The 24,071-nt window shown below is 39.4% G+C and overlaps 2 protein-coding genes across 2 annotated transcripts; both read right to left on the reverse strand.

Moving 5' to 3' along the window:
- Positions 1-1,955: 1,955 nt before the first annotated feature.
- LOC121515375 (zinc-binding protein A33-like) lies at positions 1,956-13,320 on the reverse strand. The gene is made up of 2 exons (XM_041796112.1): positions 13,235-13,320; positions 1,956-5,050 (listed from the first exon to the last, which is right to left on the reverse strand). The coding sequence occupies exon 2, from the start codon at positions 5,039-5,041 to the stop codon at positions 3,323-3,325; it is 1,719 nt and encodes a 572-aa protein (XP_041652046.1). The 5' UTR covers positions 5,042-5,050; positions 13,235-13,320; the 3' UTR covers positions 1,956-3,322.
- Positions 13,321-21,805: 8,485 nt separating this feature from the next.
- On the reverse strand, positions 21,806-23,461 carry LOC121515690 (E3 ubiquitin-protein ligase TRIM21-like). Its single transcript, XM_041796592.1, has one exon. It carries the CDS (start codon positions 23,459-23,461, stop codon positions 21,806-21,808), a length of 1,656 nt encoding a protein of 551 aa, XP_041652526.1.
- Between the last annotated feature and the right edge of the window lie 610 nt (positions 23,462-24,071).

Raw genomic sequence — 24,071 nt, forward strand, 5'->3', positions numbered from 1 at the left:
TGTCTCTAATGTCACGTAGAACTTCAGCGCCCTCTATCATGACTGGAGATGAGGTGGCATCCCTTTGGCTAGCCCAGATACTGGTGATACCCAGGATTACTCAGGAAATGTCCGTTATGTTGCAGCATGCATCAGAACTTTTGGGTGTAAAACTGTGATTCCTGAAAATAAAACCAAAGTGTTAAACTTAGATGCCTGCTGTCACTCCAATTAATCCAACAACTGCCTCTGGAAAAGAACAAGCCCTGATGCATACACTGATAAAAAATATTCAGCCCAATCTACTTAGAAAAACTGAGGCAACTTTTTGCATCTTTTTTTTTTTGCAGATTAGCCAGATTAACCTTTGTAAAAACTACTACTCTGTTTTAGCTCAAGAACAAAAAAATCAAAGTGAAATTTACTTACGTTTTCACGTAGATTCAGTAAGACTAATCTTTGTTTAACTTAATGTTTTCTTTGAAATACATGCAATTTCAGTTATTCTCAGCTTGTAAAAATGGCTCATGCTTCCAATGCAGTCCAACACAATATGTATCATATAATTTTATGATTCCCTCCCACTAAGGGTATTCATTGGTAACACCTGTAACAATGCTTACAAAGGAAGTATCTGCATTTGTTTCCATATCTTCTTGATTTTCCCTCATCAATGAAATTAACAGAAAATGGTTATAGTTCTTACTCCTAATGAAAGTCGGGCAGTCAAACTCATATTCAGGGAGTCCTCTTTTCACTCATGGTGCAAAAGTGTTCACCATCAAAATCAACAATAATCCATTAGAAAGATGAACAAAGGAATCCCAGCAGGGATCTCTGTACAACATTCAGCATCTAAACTCACCTGATCACGTCAATATATCTAAACACATAGAAACACTCTGCCCCAGGGCATCATGCGGAATTTCTGCCTATATATCCCCAGATTAAAATCCCAGCAATCACTGCCTTGTCTTCAGTTAGCAGTTCATCTATTCCTGATTGTTAGAAAAGCAATTTATCACTCTTTTGAAATACCCACAATGCATCACAGGGGGCATTTGTTCATGGATAATGTAGGTTTTTGCACTTTTGAAACAGTTAAGGTAAAAAAAAAAAGTCAGCCTGAGTTATGTGGATAATCTTTGGAAGATTGACTAACACCAAAATTATTCTTGTTTAGGAAAAAAATCACAGTGTCTGTATTTTTAACAAAAGAAACTGACTACAAAATTAGATTTACTTACATCAAGCTAGACACTTGGATTTTTATTGTTGATATCGAAGATAAAATTAAGTTAAATTTACTTTTACCCAGATTCTTTTTTCTCAGTATATACATAATGTTTTTTGGTAGAATTTACCTCTTTTGTGTTGCAATAGTTACTGTTAAATAAGAGGTGATACAGAGTAAATGCACCCACTATAAAAAGCTATCATGCTTACTTAGTTCCTAAAGGTGCTTACTTAGTATAATTTAAGTAATTTGATTGGATATCATCCACAAAAATCATTTTAATAGTGTGGTATGGGTGTGCACAGGAGAAGTCATGTGACTTTTTCTTAACCAGGACAGATTCACCAGGAGTATGCTCAGTTACTGCAAATTTAAAAGACTTGTTAAATAAACAGGTAAGAAACTACTTCTTTTTTTTTTTTTTTTTTTTTTTTTTTTTTTGCATTTAAAGGTCAGTTTGATTTTGAGTTTAACTGATGAGAGCAAATCACCACTGCAGGACCTTTAATGTGACTTTGTTTTTCTGAGTTATTTAGAACCATAGTTGAAGTATGAGCTGCTGATGGTGACAGAAACCACATTTTTTGGCACAAAATCAACAGTTTTCAAGTTTAATATCAAGAGAGAACAACAAAAAACTAATCAGAGACAACAAAAACTTTAAAAATGTTTATTTAAAAATTTAAGAGAGAAAGGAAGTTGATTTTTACAAATAATCTGATCAATGATTTTGCCTGTCTTCAACATTTCTAATAAAAACCATTTGAAATTGCAGAGGAATATGAAATATGATATCAATAAACATGACTGAAGGTTATGTAATAAAGCCTTTGCAAAGAAATCAGTACAGTAGAGCATGACGCTGATACAGACTTCAGTCCAGTCAAAGCATTCATGCTTAAAGGTCAGACAAGGATAATGGAACCTCAGAGTGAAGTTTTGCAAGTCTAAACGTTCTCCTGCAAAAATGAGAAGTAGGGTTAACAAAGGCATACATGTCACAATGTGCAGTTAGTTCATCCTGTTATTTACAGGAGCATATTGAGGAAGAGGTGCTACAGATAGATACCAAAAGAGAATAACATGTCAGAGAGCATTTTTACATTGAAACACGGCCACTGAGAAAACCTGAGGAAAAGAAAATCAAATGCAATGCCTGTTGATTATTAAGAATGCTAACCTTGTTTGGTTCAGTTGAAATGAATTCAAAATAATGTGGTTGGTGTGTGCTGATGGTAAAGTTGTCTAGTCAAACGCTACTGCAGACCATCTTATCCAGACTCTTAGGGTGCACTCACTTAATCCTGCTCAGTACAGAGGCTGTCTATGACATGAGAGCTTGTTTGGTGCAACAGGCATCCAGAATTACGCATAGATGGCACAGTTCATTGCGCATAAAGGGATGCTAGGGGGATTCAGATAGTATAAGAAAACGCAGAGGAATGACTGTAGGAGCTCATACGAGTTAATAAGTCCAGGTTTCATTCAGCAGAGGCGAGCAGGCTCAAGATTATATGCTGTGAGTGACAATTCTCCGCTGTGAACCTCTTTCTTGCTCTCTCTTCTCACTGGGCTCTGTATAGTTAATGTAACTACTGATCCCAGGTCAGGTGACATAACTCCAGATCAGATATCAAATAAATCTGCTGCTATTTTACAGCCTAAAAACAACACTTATGCATACTGAGTCATCAACACGTATAAGTTCATCAACGGTGGATGCTTCGAGTGATGACGTCGGCACATGACGCAGCAGTGTGAGGGCGGGCCAAAGGGGGGACAGGGGAGGGGGTGAAATGGGCTTCAGCACGGTTAGAATACGGCACGGTACGGATGACCTAGTGTGAGTGCGCCCTCTCTGCTCATTCATTGTGAGAAAATGAACCAACCTTGATTTGACCAAACTGCAAGAAGCATTGCACTATTTTCAGTAACTTTTCAATGTTGACAAAGTCCTATTAGTGGCAGGACACATCTGGGCACTACTATGCTTTAACCAACTCTAGGGATCACAGTAAGCTAGGGAGCATTCTCTGCTCTGGTGATGTTTGGGTTAACTTCTAATCATCATTCTGGGATTTGCTTTTGACCTGCTTGTGTTTCAAATTAGCCTGATAAGTTTAGAGTGGATCTAAATCTCTGTGAGAGACGAAATCTTCCTCGGAGTGTCAATGGTTCCACATTTATTGTTTGCTGAACAGAGGAGATGATCAGTGGGGCAGAGTTTTTACCAGAATTGTTAAGGAAAGGACTAAAATAAGAGTAAAGACTCTCCACAAAGGAGCAGCCAGTAAAGGAGTAGATCAGAGCCGCAGCATCAACGTCATAAAAGGAGACCAGACCCTCCTCATAATCCACAAACACCCCCACCTTCTCAGGATGAGACTTCAGAGAGAGACGGACTGAAGGGTCGGCAAGAGCATTGTACTCATTTTCATTCCTCAAACGTATTGCCCAGTAACCGTTCTGAGGATTTACTATAATCTGTCCCCTCCTGTTTGTTAACCCCTCAGTCACCCCCAAATCCCAGTCAGTTTTTCCTTTAACCTGAACTTCGTAGTAAAATCTGCCTGAAGAGAAACTCTGCCTTGACAAGACATTAGGACAAGTATCAAATCTCAATGGATTGTCTGGGAGATTCTTCTTTGTGTCACTCTCATACACTTGTTTTCCATCATCAGACAGGATGAGTTTAGGATGTGCTGTATCAGGATCTAGTGTCATGTCTACCTTATACTGCTGGACTCTCTTCAGCTCAGCTCCAACCAGCTTCTTCATCTGTTCTCTAATCATCACTTCCAGCTGCTTCACAGTTCTCACCACAGTCCCCTCATATGAAGGTGGATGGACTCTGATGGCAGTCCAGTCCTTGGTGGGTGGGGCAGCGTTCAGAGACGTGAAGTTCTGGAGGAGTTGGAGGTGGTCTCCAGTGTGTGAGATCTGCTGTACCACAGTGCTCCTCTTCTCCAGCTCAGAGATTTCCTGTTCCAGCTCTCTGATAAAGACTTCAGCCTGGTTCTTTGTCTTTTCCTGTTTCTCTTTGACTGAATCGATGAGTCTGTTGAGGTTTCTCTGCACAGTCTCTATCAGAGCGGTGAAGACCTGAAAACCTTCTGCTATCTCTCTGTCTGCGTTCTCATCACTGAGCTCCACTGAGCGTCTGAGCTCCTGCATCTTCAGTCGTCTCTTTTGGATCATCTGATTCATTTCAGCCTTTCTCTTGTCCAGCTTGGCCTTCTTTCCTTCATATTCTTCTTTCAGAGGAACAACATCATGAGTCTTGTGGTCGCTAACTGAGCACATCATGCAGACACACCTCTGGTCGTTCTTACAGAACAGCTCCAGCAGTTTGTCGTGCTTCTCACACATCCTGTCTTCCAGGTTCTCCACAGGGTCGATCAGCTGATGTTTCTTCAGACCTGACTTGGTCAGATGAGGCTCCAGGTGAGTCTCACAGTAAGAAGCCAGACACACCAGGCAGGACTTCAGGGCATTCAGTTTGGTTCCAGTGCAGTCGTCACAGGGAACTTCTCCTGGTAAGGAAACGTATCTCTCTAAGCTACTGCTGCTGGATTCCTGCTGAGCTGACTGTCTGAACTGAGCAGCTATCCCCTTGATGTCAGTGTTGATCTTCAGCTCAGGCCTTCTTTTGAACAAATCTTTACAGATGGGACAATAGTGTCGTGCATTTATGTCCCAGTTCTTAGTGATATAGTTTTTACAGAAGTTGTGTCCACATGGTATGGTGACAGGATCAGTGAAGACATCCAGACAGATGGAGCACAGGAGCTGATCTTCAGTCAGCAGACAGCTGGCAGCAGACATTTCTACAATCTGAGGACAAGAAATTTTGGAAAACTTCAACCTTAAACCACAGTTGTTAAATGATCATATGTTACTTTAAACAACTACATTTGTTTAAGGGCCAGTTTTTCTTTGGTAGGCATTTTAGGGGCTTAACTTTTCTAATTAAAAGATTTTTGTTTAAATATTTGTATTTTCTTTTGAATGTAGTTAATTTTTAGCCTCTAAAAGTGAGATCAGTTCCTACACAGCAGCTAGCCGCAAGGTGGTTGAGATATTTTAGTTAAATATTGCAGGTGGTGTCATATTGTCCATCACTGGGTTTGATACTGGCATGCTATGAGAACAGCGAAAATTAAAAAAAAAAAAAAAAAAAAAAAAAAAAGCCGCTCTTATCAGGAGTGAACTGACAAATACATGTTTTACATGCAGTATATTTGCTCGCAACAGCTGATTAGGGGATTTCCAAGAAAAATGTGAAACATAAATTCATTTCTGATGAAACTGTTTCACTCTCAGTTGTTGTTGGAGATGATTTGATAGCCTTAGACAGGTTATAAAAAAAACCTACCCAAAATACCACATCATATTTTTTTCACCTTGCCATCAAAAAATGACAGTTAAAGCTAAATCATGCAGTTAAAGCTAAATCAGCGCCCAGCCCTAAAAGAGGGCTGGGCGCTGACTATTTCAGCAACACAACACTAAACCACGTCATGGCTTCACAATAGAAGAGTCTGGGTGCTGAACTGCCTGCCTGCAGTTCAGACCTTCACACCAAAAGAAAACATTTGGAGCATCATAGAAGACAAAAATCCAGAAAAGAAGACCCAGGACTGTTGGGCAGAATCCTATATCGGACAAGAATGGGACAACATTCCTCTCCCAAAACTTCAGCAACTGGTCCCCTCACTTCCCAGACATTTACAGACTGTCGCTAAAAAAACAGGGATGCTACAAAATAACAAGTTACACAGCGCCCCGACTTTTTTGGAGCTTGGGTTGTACAGTACAGGAACTTCTCTTTGCCAAGACTGCTCTAAAACTAAAAAGGTTTGATGGATGAAACTCCACAGGTAGAAGAACAGTGAAGTCCGACGTCACTCACTACCCCTCCTAAGTTACATGATTAGAAGTCACTATCGATCCATTAACAGTTATCTAGAACCCCATTCAGTCCCTAATAACTACACAAAATAGTAAGTTTTCCTACCTTTTCTAACAGTCATTCTCTATCAATTAATCTTTTTGTACCCAGGATATTTATTAAGGAGTTTCTCACCATCCAACTCACAGTTATTTTCTCTCCTCTTCTGTTGAATTAGCAGATACCCACTCATTCATTACCAAGTTACTATGCCATTTTTGGTCTGGCTTATCATAAAATAAGACAGGTCAAGGCAAGTTTGCTAAACAGCTTATAAGGCTCTCTGTATTATGAGCTAGCCGGAGTGTGCTCACTTTGTGGCTCAGGCAAAATGAAGGCACTGTATGAATTTTAGTGACACATTAATGTTGGCATTAAGTTTTAACCCTCAGGCATCACTTTAATCTACTACCCTTTAAAGCCATTAAGGACAAAAATGTCCACTTCCAAAAAACTGCTATAAAAACTTATCAGATTGATATTTTTTCAGCTTTTTTTTTTTTTTTTTTTTTGCAAAAATCTCTTTAACAACTTCAGCTGTGCTCAAAACTACCACACATTCAATAATTTTGAGGATGTTAACCTTTTAAATGCCAGTTTGATCACTTAAAGATAAAAAAATGTGGGTTGAATGGGAGTCAATGGGACGTTTTTGTCCACAAGTGACTTGAAAGGGTGGTGAATTTTAAATCGGACGCTACAAAAAAATGAATAATCTATCAAAGTAAATATTTTGGCTAATGTTTGACATACCCAGGACTGATTTTATTTATTTATATGTGTATATATATATATATATATATATATATATATATATATATATATATAAGAAGACCTGTCCTTCACCAGTACAAGCCGACATGAGCAGTATGGCCAACATCACCACTGTGCTAGCAGAGCTGAAGTTGCTCCATTCAGATTTTGGTCTGAAATTGGATGATATAAGCAATAACCTTGGAGAAGTCACAAATGCCATCACAGCACTAGAGAGAAAACTAGCGGAGGTCCCACATGATGATGCACACAAAACGTTTAGAAGAAATGGAGAGCCGGGTGTCCGGAACAGAGGACGTGCTCGCTAAAACTCAGAATGAATTCGCTTCAACGGTGAAACGACTGACGTATTTGGAGACCAAAGTTGACGACCTTGAAAACCAAGGCAGGAGGAAGAACATGTGGCTATTTGGTCTCTGAGAAGACGCCGAGGGTACACGTCCACTGCTGGATTTTATTCGTGAGATGTTGCCGAAGTGGCTGGGGCTCAGCCCCGACCAAACCTTGGAATTGGAGAGAGTGCATCGCACCTTGGCACCAGTGAGACCTAACCAACACAGAGCAGTTGTCTTTCACTTCCTGAAATTCCAGGACAGGGGAGAGGCATCTGGCTGCAGCCCTCGGGCAAACCTCTACGCTGGGGCGTTCGGTTGGAGACCTCTACACTGGGGCGAAACCTCTACGCTGGGGCAAAACCTGTCCGCTGGGGCGAAACCTGCCGGTGGACCTCTCCGCTGGGGCGTGACGTATATTAACTGCAATGAAATTTCCGCTCTATCCGCTTGCCGACAGGCTGACCCTAAATCCAACCAGTTGGATTTTAATGCCTGAACCTAACCAGTCGGATTTAAACACCTAAACTGAACCAGTCGGGGTTCAATAGCTTAGACCCATACCCAGCGTATGGGTCTAAGCTAATGTGTCATAAGCACAGGGTTGTAGTCATGCTAACAACAGCTAGGTCATGCTAACAACAGCTAACATGCTGCACGCCCAAGCGTAGGCTTGGGCAATGATGTCACGCCCCAGCGAAGAGGTTTCGCCCCACCGTAGAGGTCTCCAGCTGAACGCCCCAGCATAGAGGTTTGCTCGAGGGCTGCAGCCAAACCCTCTTGGGACAGGGAGACTGTCTATCGTCTGGCATTCTGGAAGGATATCCTGCACGACGGAGCCAAACTGACGTTTGTACAGGTCCTATCAGCAGAAAGCATGCGGAGGTGCCGTGAGTTCACTACAACCAGAAACCTGTTTACTGAGATGGGAATCTTCAGAGGATTCATGCAAGTTACGAGTGGTCCACAACAAGAAGGTGTTCCTTTTCTCATCACCTCGGGAGGCTGAAGAGTTCCATCGGGGAATTCAGTCTAAGGGATGAACCCTATTCCATACATATGGACATACTGGTTTGATTACACCAGTGTTGTAAGTGACCAGGTGGGTGATTAGTAGGTCTACACTATTATTACTGCTTAATTTGTGTTCGGTTAATAAGTGGTAGAATTGTTAAACTCCAATTTATTAGCTATGACAGTGTTAATGAAGTGGGAAAAAGGTCTGGTCCTACTGTGTCTCTCTCACTCTTCATTTTAATCTAAGGGGTTATGGTCAGAAAATCATTTTATTTGGTTTCAGCTATTTCATTTTCCAAAACCTCTGTTAAATTAAAAGTTCAAAGAGATTGACTTTTTTCCATTTATTTAACTTGCTTTATTATTTCTTCTCACTCTGATATATTTCATTTAGCCTAATTTGTTAAACCACAGACCTAATGCATCTTTTGTTATCTAATACAAGTTATAAACCAGAATTTTGTTGTACTGAATGTTCGTGGAGAATATAAGCTGCTAATTAATACAGTGGGCGTGGCTGGTGACGAGCTTGAACCTTCACATTAGGTGGTTCACGTAGATTAGTTGCTCCTCATGTAAATGTGGATCAGCGTACCCCAGCCACTTTTTTGCACTTTGGGAGATATGGGTAAGAAAGTTCAAGTTCATAGCACTTCAGTTGGGGGAGTGTTTAGGGTAGGGGGTGGGGGGTATCTGGCAGGATTTTTTTTTGTTTGTTTTCTGTCTTCTTTTTCTTCACGTTGTATTTTTTTTTTTTTTTTTTTTTTTACCGTCATGTCATGTTTGCAGGCCATTTAAAAGCAGTGTCTTTATTTGTTTGTAGAGATATTATTCTAATACCGGACAGGACTACCTTTCAATCTGGATCTTAAATATTAAACATGTCTCAAGTAAAAATTACTAGTTGGAATGTTAGGGGGCTGAGAGAAATAGCAAAAATCAGGCAAGTTTTAGACAGAATTAAACTACTTAAGTCACATATAATTTTTTTGCAAGAAACGCATTTGAGAGATATCAAAACTGACAGAATACAGAAAAGATGGCCAGGTCAGGTCGTTTGTGCTTCATCTAATAACTATGCCAGAGGAGTGCTCATACTTATACATAAATCCATAATGTTTCAAAATAACTAATGTGATCCGTGACCAATTTGGAAGATATGTTGTTGTCCAAGGAAATATAGACTCATTTAAGTTAAATTTGGTTTGTATCTATGGGCCAAACAACAATAATCCAACATTCTTTCAGGACCTCTTCCTCACTCTGTCCACTGTTCCGGGTGCCTGTATTATAGGGGGTGATTTTAATTGCACTTTAGTACAAGAAAAAGACCGCTCTACTAAGGTTGACTCCACTCATGCTCAGACAAGAAAGATATTGCTACAATCATGTAAAGATTTGAATTTGGTTGAAATTTGGGGGGAATTACACCCAGATAAAACTGAATACTCGTGTTACTCAAGTACATATGCATCTCATTCACGTATTGATTGTTATTTGGTCTCCTCCGAACTTTTGCCTAAAATAGATAAATGCTGGTATGACAGCATCGTCATCAGTGATCATGCGGCTGTATCTTTAGATTTACATGTAGATGTAGCTATTGGCAACACAAGGAGATGGAGATTCCCAGTTGAACTCCTACAGGACTCAGAATTTCTAAAACTTGTTGAAGAACATATCAATATATATTTTGAAATTAATTCAGACCAGACCGATAGGTGTGTTAGGTGGGAGGCATTCAAGGCATATATCAGGGGGTTAATAACTAGTTTTACAAATTATAAAAAGAAACAGCGGCGTTTGGAATTAGAAACACTGGAAAGTGAAATTAGGCTGTTAGAACAAGAATTTTACAATGACTATAACCAATTGAAAGTAAAGGATCTACATACAGAGAGAGCTCAGTATAATAAGTTGTCAATGGATAAGGTTGCACAGGGTTTAATGTGGCTTTAACAGTCATACTATGATCAAGGTGAAAATGTGGTAAATTGTTGGCCTGGCGACTTAAGAAAAGCAGTCTGACAGGGCGATTAATAGTATTTTAACACCTGTAGAAGGTCTAACCTCAGATCCAGTAAAGATCAATAACTGCTTTAGAGATTTCTATGAAGGTCTGTATGCGTCAGAATGTGTAGATGACGCAGAAAGTCAAAACTGTTTTTGGTTTTCCTATAGAATTCTATAAAACATTCTCTGGAAAACTTTTGGTGCCACTCTGGGCCATGTATGAGGAATCCTTCACTAAAGGAATACTTCCTCCCTCCTTGAGGCTTGCATTAATAACCTTAGTTCGTAAACCTAATAAACCCCCTAATGACTGTTCTTCCTTCAGACCTATCAGTTTGATGGGATGTGATACAAAAATATTGTGCAAAGTTTTGGCCACTAGATTGGAAACATATCTCCCACAACTTGTTGCTAATGACCAAAATGGTTTTGTTAAAAATAGACAGGGATTTCATAATATTCGCCGTGTTTTGAATATACTGCATGAAAAACATACCTGTAAAGATACAGCCATGCTTTCCTTGGACACATGCCAAGCTTTTGATAGAATTGAATGGGGCTATCTTTTTAATGTGCTCCAACATTTTGGATTTGATTGACTTCTTAAAATGGATGAAACTTTTGTACACTAGCCCGGCTGCTCAAATACTGACTAACAGCAATGTTTCCAAACCATTTACTCTTCAACGGTCAAGCAGACAGGGGTGTCCACTTTCACCCTTACTATTTGTATTGGCTATGGAACCCTTGGCTACGGCCATAAGGGCTCATAGTGGTATCTCGGGTGTGACTATCGGTGGTGAAGAACATTGTTTATCATTGTATGCAGATATAATAATTTTTCTGACAAATTTGAAAAACAGTCATCCCCATTTAAAGAACTTAATTGAGACCTTAGGAAAAATTTCTGGATATAAAATAAATAGTACAAAGTCAGCTTTAATGTTATTAAATGAAAATGAAAGATTGCGGCCCACCATCGATACACCATTTACAGTCTCTAAGATGGGCTTTATGTACTTGGTAGTCAGAATCAGTCCCGATGTAAAACAAGTGGTTTCCTTAAACTATGACCCCCTGGTGGACAGAGTGAGGGAGATGCTGAATAGGTGGGCACTAATGCCTGTTTCCATGATAGGTCGTATAAACATAATTAAAATGCTAATCTTGCCAAAATTTTGATATCTTTTTCAATCTCTCCCTCTTCCTTTACCAGAAACCTTCTTTCATAATATTAATGAGCTATTAAACAAATTTATTTGGCACAATAGAAAGGCAAGACTCCAGTTGAGACTTCTGTATCTACCATATGGTGGGGGGGGGACTTCAACTCCCTAATTTTAAATGGTATTATTGGGCCGCCCAACTACGATCAACAATGTACTATTTCTCAGAGACTCCATCTCCTGCTTGGGTGAATGTAGAACAAGCGTCAATATCTGGACTTCCTCTCAAACTCTATTTGTTCTCAAAAACTGTTAAAAACTAATCAGGCAAACAAACAATCCTTTTCTTAGGAACTCAATTAGAGTGTGGCACTTAGCTCACCAGCATGTTGGTGCCATGCCTGTGCTGTCACGACTCTCCCCCGTATGGGGCAACAGTCTCTTCATACCTGGGAGAGCTGATGGCGGATTTAAAATATGGTTTAATAAAGGTGTTGAAAACGTCTCAGATTTATATGAACAAGGCAAATTATTGACTTATCCTCAATTGTGTAATAAATTTAATCTTCCAAAAAAGCACTTCTTTAAATATCTACAGCTTAAACACTTTATAGCTACACATAAACATCTGTCTTCTGTACCTTTGCTTTCCAAAATAGAAGAGTTGACTCTATCCCATATAGATGGTAGAGGTCAACTCTCCCTGTTCTATAATCTATCATTGACTTTCTCAAAAGATTCAACTATCATAAAACTAGATGCTTGGAAACATGATTTACAAGAAGATATTCAGGAAGCAGAATGGGAAATTGCTTGTTTTAAAGCTCAGACCCAGTCTGTTAATACAAAATATAGATTGTTACAATATAAGTGGCTTATGCAAACTTATCTCACACCGAGCAGGCTTAGTCACATGTTCCCTAATATTCCAGATTTCTGTGTGAAATGCAGAGAGGAAAAAGGTACTTTAATTCATTGTTTACGGGAGTGTGAAAAACTACAACGATTCTGGAAATCTGTGGTTGATTGTATAAACCTTGTAGTTGGGAAGAAAGTCCCTTCATGTGCCAAACTTTGTGTACTGGGCATGTATCCTGAGGATATTGCTGTAACCTTGCAGCAGTCACTGCGTATTGACTTTGGACTTTTACAAGCCAGACGGATAGTTGCACTTTTATGGAAAAGTGTGGACACACCCTCTGTTGGATTGTGGATAAAAGAACTAGCTGCTAATCTTGCCTTGGAAAGACTTACATATATTGTTAAAAAGAAGGACAAGAAATGTGTCTATTTATGGGGTCCATATATGGTTTTCCTGGAAAACCACAGTCCTGCATGATTAGATTTTTTATTCTGTACACTGCTAGGGTCTGCTTTTATGATTTTATAATTGTACTGTCATTTTATTTTTATTATTATTATTATTACTTTTATTTTTCTTCTCTCTATATTCAATTTATGGTTATTTTCATGTATGTGTTTACTGTATGTATGTATTTGTATCTTTCTGCCGGGGTTGGGGGAATATTGCTTGTTCATTCAAACTTTGTTGCAAAAAATTAGACCATATGCACAAACACTGCCAAGATCGTGAGCAGAGAAAGAGGAAAAATTTGCCTAAATGGACAAAAATGTCCCTACTGATGCCTGAGGGTTAATGTAAGGTTAAACAGAAAAAACAGAATTTGATTTAAACTCAACTTGAACTACAAAGTTGAATTAATTCGAAATTCTTAATTTTGTCTTCATTGGGTCATGTACTCACCAGAGATGGGCAGAGATTCCTCTGATCCAAATATTAATTCAACTGGCGTCTTTAGAGAGAAACAGGGAGTAATGTCTCGACTGCAGCTGAAGTGTGGTTCTAATACACTTTCACATTTATCTACTTTGTACCTTGAAGCTTCTCCTTTTTCAGTCTTGCTCCTCCTCTCAGTGTAAAGATGAGGACCAAATTATTAGAGCCTCTATGGAAATTCCTTTTTTCTTTAACCCAAGTGCTGTTAAACAGAAAAAGGGAATTTTAAAACAGCTTTTTCAAACATCCCAGTTTTATTTTGGATGCTTACATTATTCAACTTTTGGAAACAAAAACTACCAGGGTCTAAATCAGTGATTCTTAACTTTGGGGCTGTGGCCCAACCATGGGCCGCGAGCGCCTGCTAGTGGGCTGCCAAAAAAAAATCTTTTTTTTTTCACCTGTGGGCCGTGAGGGCAGGAGTTAGTATTGGCCAAGAGATGCTCAGTTGTAATACACCTCCCTGCCACCTGGTGACAGTAATGCGTCAGTCAGTTAACCAACAAGCCCAAACAGGCAGAAGAAGACAGCTGCAAGTCTGGAGCAGAAGTTATGAATAAGTTTCTTAAGCTAAAAAAAATGAAGTTGAAAGTATGGAGGCGGATTAGGGCCATTTTTGATGGATAAAATAATTTTGGGCAAGTCAGGATTAAAGTTGAAATCACGAGAATAAAGTCAAAATTTCACGAATAAAGTGGAAACTTGTTATTATTAACAGCGGATCATAGACGCTGTGTTTATGTGGCAAAGAATGAATCTCTTTGTTGTTAAAATCCAATAATGAGGTATAATTTCACACATTCACTGATATGAGGCATAAGGCTGTAGAGACAGCCTTATGTTATTGTCTTAAATACTCATACATTAACAGGAGCACAGCAGCGCTCATGTCTCTTTTCCTCTTCCTCTTCTGTCTGATCACCTGTAGGTACATTAGATGTAGTTATTGAATACAAATCACATTAAAAGTATGATTACCAATTCAGTGTTAAAAATAGAATGGGCCCCAGGTCCCTCTGTACTGGAAAGGTTGGGCCCCGAGGTCAAAAAGGTTAAGAACCCCTGCTCTAGTGAAAGATGTGGTTAAACTGGAAATTTACATTTGCATTGAACCAAAGGTAGCAGCATCCTTTCCTTGTAACATTTCTGAAATTACAGACATAAAATGTCTGAGTTCCACATTTTTGTTCCTGCTATTCCACAGTATTAAATATCTAAATTACTAAGGATTATCGATTATTGGACATTTATAAATCGATTCAGAACCTTCCACCTCCACATCACGATGCATCTAAGAATTGATTTTTTCTCCCACCTCTACTTCCAGGATCAGAATCTATCTCCAGGTTGTCCTTAGCAGACTTTAGTCTGGCGTTGAGGTGTCTTTTCTGCAGACTTTATCTTGATCCATTCCTGTGCAGGGCTACGGAGCCCAAGACGTGACATGGTCAAAAAAAAAAAAATTAAATTGTGGCCACAGTATAGCTATAACATGTGCATGAAATACTAATTTGTGGCCATGAAATACTAAATTGTGGCCACAAAATACCAATTTGTGGCCATCGAGTAGCTGTAATGTGCACATAAATTACTAATTAATAATATTAATATCATTCCTGGACAGATGGGCAAGCAAATTGAGTGCACCTTCCTCTCCCGGCATCCAAGTTGTACCTCCGCCGGTAAAGCAACCTGGCTCTCAATATTCTGTTTAAGTGGGGTGGAGCCAGTGGAAGCCAGGGTAAATCAGGGTCCCCTGAAATCTGATTGGCCTTCCAGAAATCCTTAAATCAATGGCCTATTTGCCTCGACAACCTCTAACTAGCCATGTGAGCACACTCAATCACTAAGACTATCTTTACCTACTTAGACTGGAATTAATAACGTTAATATCCTCAAGGTACAGTTTATGAACCTGGCCCCACCATATCTTTGTATTTCTGTATGTGGCACTCAGTGGAAAATGTTTGGACACCCCTGCTTTACAGGGATTTAATAAGTGATTAAGCATCCTCAAAAATCTGAGTGATTCATAACCATGAAAAACTTGTTCAAGAACAACTTTCATTGAAAGATGGTCTCTTGAAACACTTTGTCTACTGACTTCTCTTATCCACATTTATCTCCACTCTCTCTTCATACACACAGATGTGAGTCCCACCCTTCTCTCTTTCCTGTATGTGCCCACAAACTGCTTTAAAAAGATTCACTCTCGATTCTGTTGCATCACACACCATGTATTTCTACTAAGACTTAAGCACATCAACTGTGAGTAACTGCCTGTCATGAGGTGCTTTATAGATTAGAGGCTCTGTGTTTTGTTGTGAACATGTATTGCCATTGCAATTTATTTTGTAATAAATGTTTGCGAAAAGGATGTGGAAAGAACACTCAGTTTTGACCCAATTTCAGAAATGTTTCAAAACTTGAAGAGTTTATAATCAACACAATGGAACTCCAAGTCAATCACATTTCACATGGAAAATCAACCTGTCCAGTTAGGAGACAACACTGAATGTGAATCAATTTCACCTGCTCTTGTGCAAATGGGACAAACAGGTGGAAAGGAGAGGAACTTACCAAGTAACCCCTATAAGAGAACATTTTTTTAAGGGAGGCCTCAGACCATTTCCCTCTCCTCACCCTTTCTGGATGATTTTTGGTCAATTTTGCAGGCGGTATCTGCAACCCACTTAAGCTGCTCAGGTAGTGCACCTCATCCAATGTGGCACATCCATGTACGCCATGGCAAGAAGGTCGGCTGTGTCTCCCAGCACACTTTCAAGAGCGTGGAGGAAATACCAGGAGACAGACCAGTACACCAGGAGACATGTAAGGGGCCATGGGAGGGCAACAACCCAGCAGCGGGACCACTATCTGCTCCTTTGTCCAAGGAGGAACAGGAGGAGCACTGCCAGAGCACTACAAATGATGTAGCAGTTCACTAATGTGCATTTTTCTGCTCAAACTGTCAGAAACAGACTCCATGAGGGTGGTATGAGGGCCCGATGTCCACAAGTGAAACCTGTGCTTACATCCCAGCACTGTGCAGCCTGATTGGCATTTGCCAGAGAACACCAGAATTGGCAGATTTTCCATTGGTGCCCTGTGCTCTCCACAGATGAGAGCAGGTTTACACTAAGCACATGTGACAGATGTGAGTCTGGAGACGCCGTGGAGAATGTTCTGCTGCCTGCAACATCCTCCAGCATGACCAGTTTGGTGGTGGGTCAATGATGGTCTGGAGAGACACATCCTTGGAGGGCCACACAGACCTTCATGTGCTAACCAGAGGTACCCTGACTGCCATTAGGTACCAGGATGAGGTCCAATTTCAGACCATATGCTGGTGCAGTGGGCCCTGGGTTACTTCTGATGCATGACAATGCTCAGACTCATGTGGCTGGAGTGTCAGCAGTTCCTGCATGATGAAGGCATTAATGCTATGGCCTGGCCTGCCTGTCCCCCAGACATGAATACAATTGAGCACCTCTGGGACATCATGTCTCATTCCATCCACCGGCGCCACATCCCACCACAGACTGTCCAGGAGCTGAGCGATGCCCTGATCCAGGTCAGGGAGGAAAGAGGAGATCCCTCAGGAGACCATCAGCCATCTCATCAGAAGCATGCCCAGACGTTATAGGGAGTGCATACAGGCAAGTGGAGGCCATACACACGACTGAACCTAATACACACACACACACACACCCCCACACACCCACACACACACATATATATATATATATATATATATATATATATATATATATATATATATATATATATACAGTGCTTAACAAATTTATTAGACCACCTGTCATATTTGTCTCAAAAACCATCCAGCATCATGAAGTGCTTTAATGTGGACTCTTTCATTGTCAGTGTGTTCTCCACGTTTTACCATTTTGAACAGGAATGAGGAATTTCAAACTGAATTCACCCAAGTTTGAGCCAGCTCACCGGGCTTCTCTGAGAAGTCAGAAATTAATCAAGCATAACATTCAACCACTAAAACTCATTTTTCTGTTCACAAATGCAAGTAAATAACTATAATTTGACATATTAATCAAGAAATAATAATGTGCTTTACTATTTTTTCTGGGTTTTTTTTGTAAATCAATCAATTTGAAAAGTCAGTTTAGCAATTCCAAATTGTTATTGGATAACAATATTTATATATTTTAGCATTAAAAATATCATTTGGGTTAAAGAGTTTCTACATAGCGGTTTATTTCAGAAACATAAACAATGATTTTGGTAATTACCAATGCTGTTAATTTAGGGCAGCTGTGGCATAAACCTTACTTTGGTTAGTGTAGGGTGGTCTAATAAATTTGTTAAGCACTGTATTTATATATATATATACATATATATATATATGTATGTATATATATATATATATATATATATATATATATATTATAGAGAGAGAGAGAGAGAGCAGCAGAAACACAGGCATATTAATTAGATATTTAAACTGTCTGTGAACATTGTCAAACCATGTTCTTAGCTGATTTTAAGATTATTTGATTCACTGTGTATCCCAAGTCATCATGGTAGTAGCTATCACATCAGAAATTGTGTTTTCTCTTAAATAAAAAACAGGTTAGAGGACTTTAAAGTCCTTGGGAAGTCTTTCTTTGTACAGCACACTCTGCTGGTGTAATATGGTAAGAGAACTAGTGTGCAGCTGAATGGTTTTCCTTTACTCAGACACGTGCATGTGAGCAGCAAGGATCTGAGAGTATAGATGCAAACATGCTGCACTGATATGTTTCGTTTTCTACCTTATCCACAATACAGTCCAAAAATATAATAAACTTAGCTGCCTCGCTTCACTGTTCACAATGTCTTCTAAAAAATAGAAAGTGAGACTTCAAAAGCTGCCCGTAACCCACTGTCTGGATTGTGATCACTCCTCGCTCAGAAACTAGTCTCTCAGAGGCAGATATGGTCAGGATGGAAGGAGGGACAAGGATTAGGAGGATGACTTCAGAGCGGGTCTGTGTCTGCAAAAACAACATAAGCAACTGGCTGCCTCATCGTGATGTTTAAATATCATGAAAAACTATGAACATGAAGAACGCACAACAAAATCTGGTGAAGAATGTAAAAGTGAGTTACCAATCCAAAACCATGCACTAAAGCTAGGGCTGGACAATTTTGGGGAAAAACAGGGGGATTGGCTGTCATTGTAAATGCAGTGTGAATTGCAGTATTGAAGGGAATTATTAATTTTATGTCATTTTTATTCTGATAAAGAAAAACACACAAAAGCAACCCACAAGGGTGCTGAGGACACTTTGTGACTTTTTTTGGGTCCTTTTTTCCTTGACTGAGTTAATGCTAACAGCATACATTTTGGAGAGTACTTTTTTCATATAATTTTGAAATTTTAATATCATAACCTGAGCCAGTTCAAGAATAAGTCCTGTAGACTTTTGTATACACATAGGGTGCTGCTGACCAAAAATTCCCCATTAAACCACAACTTTTGATCATCCAGCCATTGCAGTAATACTCATTTTATGATTTGAGGCTTTCATTTTGGAGTCATTGCTTCAATTTTGCAGTTTTTCTTGGTAATCACCAAATGTCAGCCACTTTCCAATATTTGGCAATGAAGTAAATTACATGTTTTACCTGGTTTCTGAAGGGGCACTACTGTAACAATTTATCAGAACCAATTTTCATTCTTAAATTGATTAAAACAACCTTTATTTGGTGTGCAAAATGATTATATTAGGTTGTCTTTAACTTTGAGAGAAAGAAAATTACTTTACTCAATTACTTACTCACTACAGTAGTTTAAAAATATTTGTGCAGACATCCAATACTCCTTTTATGCAAACAAGAATTAAAGTTGAGAAGGGTTCAGTGTGAACAACATTGGATCACTCGACCCTACGTGATGGGACCCCAATCAAAGGGGTGGGATGATGGCCTAGGTTGCCCCTAGCCAATTGAAACAGAGGTTAAAGAAGTGATTTGAAACAGACAAAAAAAAAAAAAAAAAATCAATCAAGTACTTTATTTGCCCCCAATGGGCCGATTCAGTGTGCAAAATATGGGGAGTATTAGAAACATACAAGACACATACACGCAAAAAAACATAAGAACATGAAAAAGCACAATCCGTGAAGGGGAAAGAGAAAGGACAGACATATTGCTGGCTCTCATCCAACAGTGTAATGAATTTCACTTCAATAAACATGCATGCTCACAAAGTTCCCAAAACTCCACTCAATAGATTATGCATTTTTCCTTATGACCAAAAACACAGAAAATGTATGTATTTCTTTTAAACAAACACCAATTCAATTCTTGTTTGTTAGCCTTGATGAAGACCTACTTGGTCAAAACATGTTGGCTTTTTCAGTGATTTGGCACTCATAATAAAGGCTTAAGTATTTCTTTCCTCTGCCTGTTTTCCTCTCATGTTTAAAAACCAATTCACATTCATAAAGACTGTCAATGCAAAACTAGAGGATTGTGCTTTTAACTTCACTGCATCTTATGTAACTTTCTTGGCAGTACAATTTTTAGCAAACAAAGCAATACTAAAAAAAAGAAAGAACACAAGGCTGTGCTGTATCCACTAGGTATGTAACGGTATCAAAATCTTACAGTACAGTAATTGTGTTTAAAAAAAAAACTCAGACCAACACATGAAGACTTGGAAAAAAAATGACATGACATTAATTAAACGACAATTGCACTTTAAATATAACAACATGCAAAAAAGTTTAGTATATGTCCATAGTCTTAAAAAAAAGGACTTTTGAAAGATCTATTAAAAAATATAGGATAAAGGAAATAGATGGAGTATGGGATACATTCTTTTTATAAAATAAAAACAGCACCAGCTGGACCTTGTTAAAACAAAGGCATACCTATTGCATGAAATCTAGTTTTCCAAATATTCTCAATGCTACTACCTATTTTATACTTTGGCTCCAGCGTGTTTACTAACCTTCTAAAACTTCCATTGCTCACCACTAAATAGCCGTAGGTCTTTGGTGATATATTCACCTATACTCTTGTTGAGCCCTCGCACCGTCGAGGGGAGGTGGGAATATGAATGCCTCCTTAAGAGTGTTTTGGCCTGGCCAGATTTTGCTCCTCGGATCTCCGTGAATCTTTTCAGGTGCTAACTTATCAAGTGGCTTCCCACCTAACTTGTATTCCCCATGAAGTGTGTCGCTATGGTCTGGCAGCACTGCATACTGTCTTTTGTTTGTTCATCACCTTTTCTCCTTTCTTGTTACCGATACTGTTTTACACTCCAAGTATCCACCATGTTCTGACAGCAGGGTTAAGCCAGCAAATATGTTCTGTTCAGATGCTGTTTTCAAGTTTAAAACACTGAATAAAGGTATTCAAACAACAAAACATCAACTTCTTTTACTGTAATCATCTTCATTACAATGGAGTAACCATTTAAACATAGTTTTATTTCACTTTTAACCATAAATCTTACATGTAAAAGGGAAAGACTTAGAAGAAAGACAGACACATTCTTGCTAGCTCTAACTCAACACTAATCAATAGTGTTGTAGTCGTGACATAATTTTGTAGGCAAACCTGGAAGTTCACGTTGCATGGGTTCCCTCGGTGTCGAGCTTATGGGGTTTTTCAATGGGTTTTTGGATTATTGCTGAAAATAAGCTCTGTGTCTAATAAAAGTTTATGAAACTTACACGTTTTGTTCATAAAGATAATCTTCATAAATTGATAATATAAGCTTCATATCTGGTTTGTTAATGTAACTGACGAAAGTATAAAGCTAATGTCATGCTATATTAAACTACAACACCGTCAACTGAATTTAATGTCATCACCCGTGGATACAACTGAACGGCAGGCTCAGTTGCAGCATTTCGGATGATGACATATAGTCGTTTGACAAACGCTCTAGTCCTTGTTAGCTGTCTTTTAGCAACCGCCTTCATCAAGACGTGAAAAGATACACAATTCAAAGGTCGGGCATGTTTCAGATGTATTTTATGTCATAGGATAAAACGTTAAACTCTCCTGAGCTTGTGTTCACCACAGACCTTATTTCAGGCATTTAATGGAAAACTCACTCAAAAATCCCATAGACTTTCAGACGAGGGAACCGGAAGTGCTAAAATGCTAACTAAAGTGCTAATGCTAACGTTTTAGGACTAATTCCTGCACCACTCTATGAAGAACAGGCAACCTGCTCCTCCTAGTGGCTAGAACCGGAAGTACACAGAAATAAACAAATCTCAAGACCAAACTAATCAATAGCAGATAAACTACAAAAATGTTTTTACATGACTATTTTTAACAAACTGTTATTCTAGCTCTTTTAAACTTAGCTTTAAGTCTTTTTAACTTAAAGTACCACTTCTAAATGCTTTGTACATCAGAGTTAAACTTTTTAGATAAGTGACCTTCCTAATATCCATTACTTCTATACATTATGTCAACTGGATACAGTGGTACTCACAATGAATCTTACTAGCCTTTGTTGCCAACAGCTGAGCCAAAGCATTCTTGATATGTCTTTCATCTCAACAAAGACCTTGTTATTCGAGGAGAGATGATCAGAGGAGCAGAGTTTCTACCACCATCATAAGTGCCGGAACTAAAGAACGGGTAGAGTTTCTCAGTGAAGGAGCAGCCAGTAAAGGAGTAGATCAGAGCTGCAGCATCAACGTCATAAAAGGAGACCAGACCCTCCTCATAATCCACAAACACCCCCACCTTCTCAGGACCAGACTTCAGAGAGAGACTGTCTGGTGGGTCAACACAACCTATGTACTGTTTGTTATCCCTCAAACATATCGCAAAGTAACCATTTTTAGGATTTTGTGTGATTGGTCCTTTTCTCTTAATGGACTTCCTGGCCACTCCTAAATCCCAGTAAGTCTTCCCTTTAACCTGAACCTCGTAGTAAAATCTGCCTGAAGAGAAACTCTGCTTTGATAAGACATTAGCACAGTGATTAAATCTCCTTGGGTTGTCTGGGAGACTCTTCTGTACATTACCGTATTTAACTTGTTTTCCATCATCAGACAAGATGAGAAAGGGATTCGCTGTATCAGGATCAAGTGTCACATCCACCTCATACTGCTGGACTCTCTTCAGCTCCAACTCACTAATCAGCTTCTTCATCTGTTCACTGATGGTCTCCTCCAGCTGCTTCACAGCTCTCCTCACAGTCCCCTCATATGAAGGTGGATGGTCTCTGACTTCAGGCCAGTCCTTGGTGGGTGGAGCAGCGTTCACAGACTTGAAGTTCTGGAGGAGTTGGAGGTGGTCTTCAGAGCGTGAGAGCTGCTCCACCTCAGTGCTCCTCTTCTCCAGCTCAGAGATTTCCTGTTCCAGCTCTCTGATGAAGCCTTCAGTCTGGTTCTTTGTCTGTCTCTGCTTCTCTTTGACTGAATCGATGAGTCTGTCGAGGTTTCTCTGCACAGTCTCTATCAGAGCGGTGAAGACCTGAACACCTTCTGCTATCTCTCTGTCTGCATTCTCATCACTGAGCTTCACTGAGCGTTTCAGCTCTTCAATCTTCAGCTGTCTATTCTGAATCATCTGCTGGATTTCACTTTTTCTCATTCTCAGCATTAACTTCTCTACTTCAATTTCTTTTTTCAGAGGAACAACATCATGATTCTTGTGCTCTAAAACAGTGCACATCAAGCAGACACACCTCTGGTCGTTCTTACAGAACAGCTCCAGCAGTTTGTCGTGCTTCTCACACATCCTGTCTTCCAGGTTCTCCACAGGGTCGATCAGCTGATGTTTCTTCAGACCTGACATAGTCAGATGAGGCTCCAGGTGAGTCTCACAGTAAGAAGCCAGACACACCAGGCAGGACTTCAGGGCCTTCAGTTTGGTTCCAGTGCAGACGTCACAGGGAACTTCTCCTGGTTTGGAAACTTGTCTCTCTGAGCTGCTGCTGCTGGATTCCTGCTGAGTTGACTGTCTGAACTGAGCAGACATCTCCTTGATGAAAGTGTTCACCTTCAGCTGCGGTCTGGTGGAGAAAACCTCTTCACAGATGGGACAGAGATACAGGACTCCAGTTTTCCAGTTCTTAGTGATGCAGTTTTTACAGAAGTTGTGTCCACATGGTATGGTGACTGGATCAGTGAAGACATCCAGACAGATGGAGCACAGGAACTGATCTTCAGTCAGCAGACAGCTGGCAGCAGACATTTCTACAATCTGAGGACAAGATAGTTTAGAAAACTTCAACCTTGAACCACAGTTATTATTAAAGTATTTGTTAGATTAAGGCAAACTTTGGAAGATAAAAACATACAAATAGTTTTCGCTATTTTTGGTCCACTTGTATTTTCTATGCAAAAAATGCCTTTAGAATGTCAACCCTTTAAGGACAAATCAAGTCACAGACATTTATTTTTCCAGGCAGATCTGGACAATTAGAATGTGTGTTGCAGGTATGCCAGATAAACATATCAAACCTTGTCACATGTACATTTAGTTCTTACAGGCCTCGTCTATCAGGAGATAAGTAACCTTCAAACAAACACACCAAAGAAATTGCTATCATTTATACTCATAAAACCAATCCACAGTTTGTGCAAACAGGATTTTCCAGTGTGTAAAATGCACATGGATCACATTTTAGGAGTGTTTTCATTGTTTTCATTGTTGTGGCAATAGAGGACTAATTTTTTACTTTCCAAACTAGTGGACAGCTGTCTTGTCTCTTGTTGATCTGTGGCTGGCCCTGGTTGGTAGCTACTGCCAAGAAAGCAATAGAAGAAGAAACTGGAGCTTTGAAATCGTCCAACAGGCTAGC

Source organism: Cheilinus undulatus, linkage group 9, assembly GCF_018320785.1.
Source record: "Cheilinus undulatus linkage group 9, ASM1832078v1, whole genome shotgun sequence".
NCBI lineage: Eukaryota > Metazoa > Chordata > Actinopteri > Labriformes > Labridae > Cheilinus > Cheilinus undulatus.